Raw genomic sequence first — 10,652 nt, 5'->3', positions numbered from 1 at the left:
AATGAACATAAAGTGATTGACACAAGAGGTCCAGAGTGTAGTACTGTTATCATTATTATCTTTGTCTTTATTGTTATAACACGTGAGGTGGGGAGAGGGAAGGAAGCAATTCTTCTGTTCTTTCACTTTCCAAGGCTTCTGACTTTTCTGGAGCACACATTTCTACTCTCACTCACATGCCCCATCAAACAAGGGCTGTGCGGGGATCTTACGCTGCCTTCCATCCCTTACCTCATTTTGTACACAGAGGCAATCCAAGCAACACCGACACCCAGGTCCAAAGAGGTCTCATTTTCTTGGGGAACAAATGGGAAAAGGCAGGGCCGTCCACTCATCTCGCCTTGATGATAGGAGGGGAATGGGTTTGTGCTGGTGTCCAACCTCTATGTGTTCTTCTTTTTGAAAAATTAGCTGACAAAATCATGTTTTGTTCAGGCCATGGGACCCTGAGACCAGTGCTATAAGAGAGGTCTCCTAGAACACACACCCAGGGTGTAGGTCACCCTCTTTTCTCTCCTCCAACCATTCAAAATTCAACAGGGACTAAATTCTGCACTGGCAATCTACAAAAGATCCATGGTAATCATCTATTAAGGGTAAGAAGCTGATGGGGCTTGAGGCTTTGGAGACGTGGCATACAGCTCCAAATCCGGGGCCACTGTAGAGTGGAGCCGAGAATGCCCCTGCTAAACCTAAAGTTTGTTGTTCTGACTCCTAGCGACCGTGTGTACAGGACAGCGGAACCCTGCCTGTTCTTTTTGCTCCATCCTCTCACCTTCCAGCACTATGTCAGACATTTGCACTGCTGCTATTCACAGGGTTTTCATGGACAATTTTCAGGAGTGGGTGGCCAGGTCCTTCTTCCTAGTCTGTCTTAGTCTGGAAGTTCTGCTGAAACCTATCCACCATGGATGATCCTGCTGGTATTTGAAATACTGGTGGCGTAGCTTTCAGCATCCCAGCAACACGCAGCCACCACAGTATGACAACCGACAGATGGGTGGTGTGGTTCCCTGACCAGGAAATGAACCTTGGGCCGCAACTGTGACAGCGCCGACTCTTAGCCACTTGACTACCAGTGACGGCCAAACCTAAAGTAGTCAATGCAAAATAAATGACTCCTGCCCCACAAGTGCTGACCTAGGTGGGCAACTGAGCCTGCGCTGCCACAACTTAGCACCGGGACAGTATAAGAAGCAGAGAAACATGTTTCTTAAAGAGAGGGCCTTGCACGGCATCTCTGGGTGGGCTACTGGGAGCCTGTGTCCCCCACTCTGCATGCCCCTGGTAGTGGGCATAGCTCTCCACTGCTCTTCACTCCACAGCTATGACATCTCCCAGTGGAACATGAGGATCAGCACAAGGGCATCCAGGAGTTGGCACAATGTGCACCACGGTTAGGAGCGTGGGAGCTTCAGATCACAGAAGAGGGAGGGAGAAGGGCATGAGGGGTTCCATGGCAGAGCCTCATGATCAGCTCCCATGATCAGGTCAGGAGTTCTGCCAGTGGGAACAGAAGGAGAAGCGATTATATGTCCACAATGACAAACTCCCATTTCAGGCCCTGCAGAGTCTAATGTGTGCCTTCCTTTCTTCAGATAGATAACCCAAGTAATGACCAGGCACAAGACAGTCATACTCATGGCATTGACTCCTGGGTCGCTTGAAAGTGAGGTCCCCATCTGCTGGCAGAGTGCATATGGCCTTCATGTTGGGTACTTCATTCACGTGAATACTTAACCTATGCATTTTTTTTTTTATAAATGGGTCCTCCAGAGGGCAGCAGAGCACAGCCCTGTGGCCCTAACATGGCCCTGGAGAGAGGTGGGGTAAAGGTGGTGGTCACATTCCACTAGATAGCTGAGGGACTGGCTTTTGATTTGGGAGGATTTAAAATCCACAGTAGACAGGGGGATGCATATGTTAAGGAATTTGGAACTGCATGCCCCCCAAAAGCAAGGGTGTCCATCAGACATGAGAAAACTTGGGAGGTTTTGGAAGTCTGCTAGCAGCTGCCCAGCGCTCTTTTGAGGGAGCGTGCCTGACGGGTGAGGTGGTGCAGGGTGGCCCAGGAAGTAGGAGGCAGGCTGCCAGGGCTCACAGATTACCATGGAAGTTTCTAATACTGCCAAGGGTTTCCTGACATGTTTTCAAACATAGGGGCAAACAATTTCTGTGAGCAATTGTGTGTGCATTGCCTTTGAGGAAAACATTGGGCTTACGACTGCGTTGTCTTTCAACGTGTTTGGTTGCATGTGACATCTAGAGCACTTTCTGGCACCTCTGTTTTGACAGGGCTTCTTGCTGTTGAAATGTATATTTCCAAATCCCCCGCAGAGTGCCTGATACATCTTGGGTGCCAGGCAAATGCTCAGTGGATAAAGTTGAATTATCAGCTGTTAAATATCTTATTAGTACAAAACAAGCTGAAAAGGTGTACTTCCCTTTTTGAGAAAGTGTTTGGGTTGTCCCTAAATTTCTGAGATCAAAACAGAACCATGTTCATAACCATCCCTAAGAGTATCCTTTTCTGACTGTCTGGACCAGCCCACCTGGCTGCAATCTTTGAGGAATAGTTATTGTCCCAAAGGACACTTCTCTAAAACTGGTACTCCTCCAGGTGTGATGGGACAAGAGGGTGACAGTCATGGGTCAGTGAGTCAGCAGAGGACAGAGGAGCAACCAAATTCAGAAAGAGCTTCATGGGCAGTGGGTGTGCACTGCCTCGCCCTACTCCCTCCACTCCATCCCGTGGCCTCATTGTGCACTGTCATGGTTCTTCAAATACATCTGTTGGCATGGTTAGAGATGACAGCTCTGGAACCTGGCATCCCTCTGGAGTTTGCTGTTCTCCCCGTCCAGCCTAGAGGCTGGATCTCTTGTTTCAGCAGCTTCTTTTAGGAGCCCTGCTCTGAGAGGCATCTTAATTTGGGAAAGTGGGTGAGAGGGAGGTGGGGATCAGGGGATAAGGGAAAGTGTGGGTGGGCGGGTACACAGAGTGGGCAAGGGGAACTTGGGGAGATGGGAAAGAGGATTTGTAAGGATGGGTGGGTTCTCACTATCACACTGAATCCTCTCTTTATTAATAAGTGCACTGGAAGGCATCCAGAGAGGAGGGGATAAAGCCTAGAGATTTCAGCAGGGAGAGTGGAGGAGGGGAGGGATGGGAACAGTGCTGGGCTGAAGAGTGGAGAACAAAAGGAAACTGCGAGAGGACACCTGGCACACGATGCAGAAGACCCAGGTTTGAATCCGTCTGTGTGAAAATCTCTGAGGCTGGTCCAATATGTGCTGCTAACATGTCATCGGAGAGTGACAGGGCCCGGGCAGCCCACCCATCGGGCTCCTGTCATTGCTGATAGCCTTTAGTCACTGTTTCTGATTAGCAAGCTTTTCTCCTTGCTGGCTGCGCAGCTTGAGAGAGAAGCCAGGACCAAGGTTGTCCCCGGTCCATGGTGGCTCCACCAATCCACATCTCCATCACCTTTGAAGACGAAGGAGAGGAACGTTCTTGGAGTGTCCTCGCCTTGCCCACCTCTGCTTGGGGCCTTGACTGAAACCCTCTCTTGGGTTCTGGAGCTGAGGGGGTCCATTTACTCATGTACACTCTGTGAAAGGGATTGGAGACAGTCATGCCGGGAGTATTTCCAAAGCCAGGGGGGCTCCTAAAGCTAAGCACCGTTGGCGTGTGTGTCGGCCACGTGCACCTACCGCATGTCTACTCAGGACTAAAGGAAAACGTCCTTGTGTTTCCACAGGAACGTCCCTACTCCACAGGTATTATTTGCTGACCTGTTAACCAAGGTTAGTTTTTCTTCAGCTAATAAATACTCATCTTTCCATGAGGAAGAGTGAGCACATCCCTTAATCATGAATTTGGTGTTTTTACTGCCACAAACATCTTTAATGACGTTTTACAGCTTGAACTCGTCTGAGCGCCTGAGATAAGTTATGACTTTGCTGCAAAGCTCTTTCCAGGTTCCCGCCAGCCACTCTGGTTCTCCCGGGGCTCGCCTCCCTCTCAGTGGGCTCCAAAGGTCTCAAGGCTCCTCGCCCCTCTCCTATAGACAACTGAATTTCTTCCCTGCTCTGGAGAGCAGAGGGTGAATGTTTTCTTCTGAGAAGTTTTCAGGTTTTGCGTCTCTTATCACACATGCCTGCACTATTTTACGTGTAATTTGTCGGGAGCTTGAAGGGGATTTGTGGGTTCCTTGAAGCTTATCTAGGCACCCCAGTTTAAGATACCTTAGTTTAAACAGAAACATCTTTATTACTTGTTTTCGATACTAAATACTTTGAGTAGCTGTCTAAATTCTCCTCAAAACTCCCTCTTTCGAAGGCTTTCCAATCTTTGTCATTGCAAGTCTGCTAGCAGCTGCCCAGCGCTCTTTTGAGGGAGCGTGCCTGACGGGTGAGGTGGTGCAGGGTGGCCCAGGAAGTAGGAGGCAGGCTGCCAGGGCTCACAGATTACCATGGAAGTTTCTAATACTGCCAAGGGTTTCCTGACATGTTTTCAAACATAGGGGGCTGGACCAAAGTTCTCGTGGCTGTTGTGGAAGTCACAGCTCAGGTCTCCCTTGAAGAGAGACTGGCTGTGGGAGTGCAGTCAGCTGCCAGCCTCCCGCGACAGAGCCTTCAGATCCCACCACAACATTCAAACGCAGACCCCTCTCTCTCCCCAGAGAGGTCCCAGCTGGTGACCCAGCATGGGGGCGGGGGTCCCAGGCCTGGCCATTTCCGCCAATGCGGGGCTTCTCTGTGGGTACCCTCTGCATGCTGTTGGGCTGCCGCGCCTTTCTCAGAGCTGCAGTCGGAGGCTCTTCCCGCCCAGTTCTCCCCTCCCCTGTCTTCACAGGGGTCCGATCGGCACAGTGCTCTCCTGGCTTCCCTTGCTGACTCCAGCTTCCTCTCTCCTTTGTCTTTCCCAGGAGTTCCCGCAACAAACCTCTTGCACTTCTAACTCTTTCTTGGTGTCTGCTTCTGGGAGGACCTGAACTGACACAGCTCTACTCACAGGTGACATCATTGGTCACTTCACACAATCCCAGATCCCCACCTGGAAATAGTTCCCACATCTTGCCAACCCATTTTGTCATGGAGTTAGGAGTTTGTTGGGTGTTGGGCTCCATCCTTTTAGCTATGCCAGTTATTAAGGTTTGTAGTACCACCCCACTCAGCCTCTCGTAGGGGGCTTAGGTTCCCTGGAGATGAGACCAAGGCATGAGATAGTCAAATACATACTTTATTTCTGCTTGGAAGTTCTTTCCAGGATCCCAGGCTGGAAAACATAGAAACCTCAGGAATGACCCCTCTCTACTTACATGATTCTTCCTGAAAGTCAGGTCAATGAGGTCAGCTCCCGAGTCCCCTTTTCCCAGGATTCCACTCAGTCCTTCCAAGAGGAAGGACATTCCAGCATGTCTTTGCATGCTGGTGGGGGTGAGGAGGACAAGCTCCTGCCCATTAGTTCCTTTCATAAAGGTTTCCCCTCCCCACACCCCAATTGCTATGGTCCTACTGTGAGTCCATGATATACATCAGCTCCTCTCTGTGAGAGAATGAGGAGGAGGAGAGATTGGCACAATACATATAACACATTGACAGCAACTGGATCCCACAGTTTGGAAGTAGTATAACAAAGATGGCCCCATAATGTCTTACATCCTGTTACTACGGAATAGTACGTCAAGGAAAAAACATTTGGAGATAAACACAGGGTGACACATTTCTATGATAATGAGACCCATGCACAGTGCAAATCATGGTGTTTCTCACACATGGGAGCTGACAACGTTTTCATAAGTCAAATGGATGTTGGAGAATGGGTCAGAGGAAGTCTTGCCGGGCTCTCTCAGAGGGGATGTTCTATCAGATTTGAAACTGCCGAGGAGCATCCCATATTCCCTCTTATTATGTGCACTGCGGATGCTGTTCAGCCACATCCCTTTAGTTCCCCTGGACTGACTGGCGTCTCCATTTGGTATTATCACAGGGAACTCTCATCCAAAAGGCTCTCTGAAGGTCCTAGAGTTTGGCCTGATTACCCATGTTGAGTGTGGGTCTTTAGAATCCTGTGGAGAATCAGCTTCTCAGCTGCCTCCACGCCTGCTGGGCAGCCTGGCCCCGCTAGCAACAGCCAGGCCAGTGGGCTCCTCAAGAGTGGAAGGAGCTGTGTGTTCCCAGCTCAGGGCCAAGTCCAGAGCAGGTGTCCTTGTTAGGTCCTCAATAGTCCTTGCTGAATTCATTCAACTCTAACCTCTTCCATAGAGAGGATGTCCACAACTCCTTGACAATTTCTTCTTAGGCACTTTCTTGCCATGGGGACAGGAAAGGGAGAGTCAGAGAGTCTGAAGGGAGATGCACGGTGGCCTCTTCACACAAGAATGGCTGCGGGGTACAACCTCCTCACGCAATGGGCCTCTGAGCACATGCCTTCTGTTAGTGTAAAGCTAAGACTCTGGGTTAGTGCCCTTGTCCTAAGATAGCCAAAAGGCCAGAGTGGGGAGCCCACATGTTTGTCCCCCTGATGGCATTCTCCAACTGTGGGACTTGGCCTGCTAAAGCCTGATGGAAATATGCAGGCTTTGACACAAAGTCGTCTGCTCTGTCAAAGGCCAAAACCTTCCAGGAGAAGGAAAGTACTCCTGGTTTTAGCATAAATAGGAGAATGTCTGATATGGATATCGACACGTGGTCTCAGCAGTTGCTGTATCTCCAGGAGCTGGGTGTGAAGTCACTAGACTTGCGGCTTCTATTCTTTGTGAGACGACCAGATTTTGGTGAAACAAATACAAAACCCATAGAATCATTGCACCACTGAATGTTAAAACTTGAGGGCATGTCTAGATGATGTCGTTCAGCTCCATAGTTTTACAAATAAGGAAAGAGCGGCTCAGACAGATTAAGTATGGCACAGGTCTCCTGACCCTTGGTCCCTAACCGACACTAGCTGGTATCAGTGGACATATTCCACCTGCATCGGTTGCTCAGGACAGTCACTGGGGACATGATGCAGATGAACCTGAGGCTTTCAATCCCATGAGGTTTAAACGCACTGAAATATAGACATGTCAAAAGGGGGCAGAAGTATGCCTTCTTCTCATGGCTGCTTAGAAGACGGGGTTAAATCTTTCATTCAGATTTTATGTGGTTCCTTCTTTGTTCACCCCATCAACTAAAGGCTGATGTGATATGAGCCACCAACTAAAGGAGGGTAATCTGAGCAAGACTGAGAATGACTTTATTGAAGTAAGACCGGAGCTCCAATCGAACAGATCAGTTGGTCTCTTGCTGCACTACGGGTTTCGTCCTGAAATGAGTGCCCACCTGCCACCCAAGTTAATTCTAGAATCCTAGAATAGATTATAGAAAAAATCTAGTCCAACCTTCCCATTTTACAGGCTCAGAGAAGTTCAATGATGTGCCTTGGGTCACACAGCCTGGGAGTGGCAAAGACATGGAAGAATCTAGGTTTTTTGACTCTAGGGTGGGATGTTTTCCCTAACCCATTCTGACCCTTTTCACAAGCCCCAATGTTAAGGTGTTTCTGATGGTCTCCAGATCAAAGAATTATCCATGCGTGAAGTGAAGCAAGACAAAGATGGTGGTGGCTACACCTACTGAAGGCCCCCATGGTCTAAGAGAGCATGTTGGAGTAGAAGCTGAAGCTCTCTGGCACGGTCTTGGAGTCGCTGCGAGAGGAGCCATTGGAGGCCAGGTCCATGGACAAGGGTGTGGCCTTGGGGCCGTCCTCCATCTCCTCCTCATGGGCCCCCACCACTGTGGAGATGGTGGTCTCCAGGCGGCTGACTTTATATACGCTGCCCTGGGTCTGGAGGTACCTGGTGGATTTCATTTCAAGCCCCTCATAGTCGCCGGCACTGATGAAGGGGCAGCACCGGAAGGCATGCTTGAAGCCGAGCCGGAACCTGGAGAGAGAGCAGATGGAGAGGTGACCCTTGGGGATGGCCTGCTTTCAGGGAGCCTTTCCACCATTGCATCAGCTCTTGAACACCCGGACACACCCAAATGTGACTCTGTGTGATTATTTTTTAAACTAATTGACAGCTAAGGCTACAAAGATTTAAAGGTCAATCATCAAGGTCAAATCCAAGACTAGAACCCAGGTTCACGTGAAACGCGTCTTTACTGAGGGCAGCCGCCAACTATGCTGCTCCCACAGGCTCAGGGTCAGCCAACTTTGGGCCCATTCAATATCAACAAAAACAGCCAGCAAGTGTTTACTCTGTGCACAGAACTGTGCTTGTCACCGGGCAGTGAAAATACACATCAAGACTCAGTCCTTTCCCTCAAGTAGCCCAACGACTGAGGATGACTTTCTACCCATCATGTCCTGTCAGTGTGCCTCAGTTTCCCTGCTTGCTAAACTTGGAGAATCAGCCTTTACTTTAAGACAAACTGGGAGATATAACATAAAAATGTTTAGGCGGGTTGCCAGGCTGTCAGACGAAAGATGAATCTGTGAGTTGGACGAACAGAGAGCATTTGGACAAGTTTATGAGAATGTCTGCCTCCAAATTCATAGCACTCGAGTGTCTCATTCACAGAAGGCACTTCTTAGGCTGATGACCGATGGCTATAAAGACGATGACAGGCATCTTATCCCTCCTCCTTCCTCTCCCACCTCCTTTGCCACATGGAGGCTGGAGTGTGCCCCGGATGATGGATTGAGCTGCCATCATGGCATCTCAGCTCCCTCTTGGGGACTCTGTACACTGCTGTGAATTCCCTATTGCTGACCCCCATTCCTGATGGGCTCTCCCTTCTCTTACTTGTCCGAGGTTGGCTTCTGCTTCGGGGATGGCTTTCCTGACCCGTGGGACCAAGTAAGGACAGAATCAGGCCTTTGAGACCTTAACTCCTCTTTGCTTACTCTGTCTTGCTGGAACTGCTGGAAGAAACTGGGTAAAGGGGCCCAGACTGTATGATGGGAAGAGGACAGTGAGAGACCAGAGAAGGGAAAGATGCCCTGTGGGTTGTGGTATTCCAGGGCCACCTCTCTCTCTCTTTCTCTCTCTCTCTCGACACACAGCCCTCTCTGGATCCATAGCGCAGAGTGAGCAAACTCATAGATCATGAACTGGTTTGGGCTTGCAGACCTGTTATATGCATCAATAACAGAGGGTTTTTTCTTATCTGCACCCCTACCCCCACTGACTTAGTTGCCAGTGTTCAAAAGCCAGAAGATCTCACGCAAAAATATGGATTTCTGGTTCCTCTTGGAAAAGAAAAAGATGTATGCCCTCTGGGGGCTCGTATTCCTGCATGGCGATCATCAGCAGGACTGAGTAGTGTGGTGATTAGTTTTCTGCAGTCCCACCACTCTTTCTTATCTCCCAGCCGGCTTTGCTCATTTAGGTTGGCTGCTTTGCGGTTATATAGACAGAAGATCTTGCGGCCCCTGGAGAGAGTATGGGGGCCGTGGTCCTCACCTGTCATTGAGGCAGCAGTAGATGATGGGGTTGTACATGGTGGAGCTCATGGCCAGCCACATGATGGCCAGGTAGACCTGCTGAATAAACTTCTTCACGTAGAGATCAGGGTTGATGTAGGGCAGGAGGAAGAAGATGTGGTAGGGCAGCCAGCAGACGGCGAAAGTGCATACCACAACGATCATCATCTTGACCACCTGGCGAGAGAGCGAGACAGGTGAGACCACCAGCACATCCTCCTTGATTCATGGCTACTTTCTCTCTTCTCCCGCCCCCTCACTGTGCACAGTGCAACATAGGGTGGGAAGTATTTATAATAACCCTCTTTAAGGCGGAGGAAAGACCATTTATATATGGTACCAAAGGACTTTGGTTATGTCACTGGTTCTCAGAGTGTGGCCACAGGACCAGCATCATCACCATCACTTGGGAACTTGTCAGAAATGCAAATTCTTGGGCCCCACCCTAGACTTACTGAATCAGAAACTCTAAGAGTGGGGCTCAGAATTCTGTTTGACAAGCCCTTTGAGGATTGTAATACACACTCATGTCTGAGCACCACGGGGTGATCTTGTCCCTCTGGGCAGTGGCTGGAGAGGCTAAGAGGGACCAGATTAATGAGCAAAGGAGAATGGGTGTTCAGGAAGGAAAGACCCAGAAAGGGGAGGGAGGGCAGGGCAGGAGCGGCAAGGAGCCAGGTGGGCACTTGCAGACTCAGCAGGAGGGAGGGAGGGAGGAGGGACGGGACTCAGGCAGCTGCAGCGAGGGAGCTCCAGATGCTGAAAGGGATTTCAAAGAAGGTTTCCTGAACACAGGGTGATGTAACCCCTTCCTTTTTATACCCAAAAAATCTTCAGAGAAAAACTACCTAGCATCCACACAACGAAACACTATGCAAAGAGGCACCAAAAGAAAAAAAAAAGAATGAGAAAGATCTTTATACTGATTTTCAAACATCTTGAGAATATCAAGCAAAGAAAGTGAGGGAAGGATAGTGTGTATTTATTATCTCTGTGAAAAAGAAGAAGAGAAAAAAGAATTTATATTTATTGGGCTTACAAATGCATTACAATATCTGGAAGGATTAAGAAGAAACAAAAACCAGTGGTTACCGTAGTGTGAGTGTGTGCGTGTGTATATGAGTGTGTGTGTGCATTTCGGAACTGGGTAGATGGAGGACATAGAAAGGAGAGAGCCTTT

The 10,652-nt window shown here is 49.3% G+C and overlaps 1 protein-coding gene across 1 annotated transcript in view; it reads right to left on the bottom strand.

Moving 5' to 3' along the window:
* Positions 1 to 5,226: 5,226 nt before the first annotated feature.
* The window catches only part of TACR1 (tachykinin receptor 1), a 155,646-nt gene continuing 150,220 nt past the window's right edge, over positions 5,227 to 10,652 (bottom strand). Inside the window, exons 4-5 of the mRNA XM_070573771.1 lie at positions 9,453 to 9,649; positions 5,227 to 7,928 (exon numbers count right to left, since the gene is read on the bottom strand). Of these exons, the coding sequence (XP_070429872.1) occupies positions 7,637 to 7,928; positions 9,453 to 9,649 (489 nt within the window). The 3' untranslated portion in view covers positions 5,227 to 7,636. The remainder of the gene's footprint in view (positions 7,929 to 9,452; positions 9,650 to 10,652) is intronic.

This window comes from Equus przewalskii, chromosome 14 (assembly GCF_037783145.1).
Source record: "Equus przewalskii isolate Varuska chromosome 14, EquPr2, whole genome shotgun sequence".
Taxonomy (NCBI): Eukaryota; Metazoa; Chordata; class Mammalia; order Perissodactyla; family Equidae; genus Equus; species Equus przewalskii.
The sequence above is the reverse complement of the archived record's forward strand: the minus strand, read 5'-3'. Positions and strand labels throughout refer to the sequence as shown.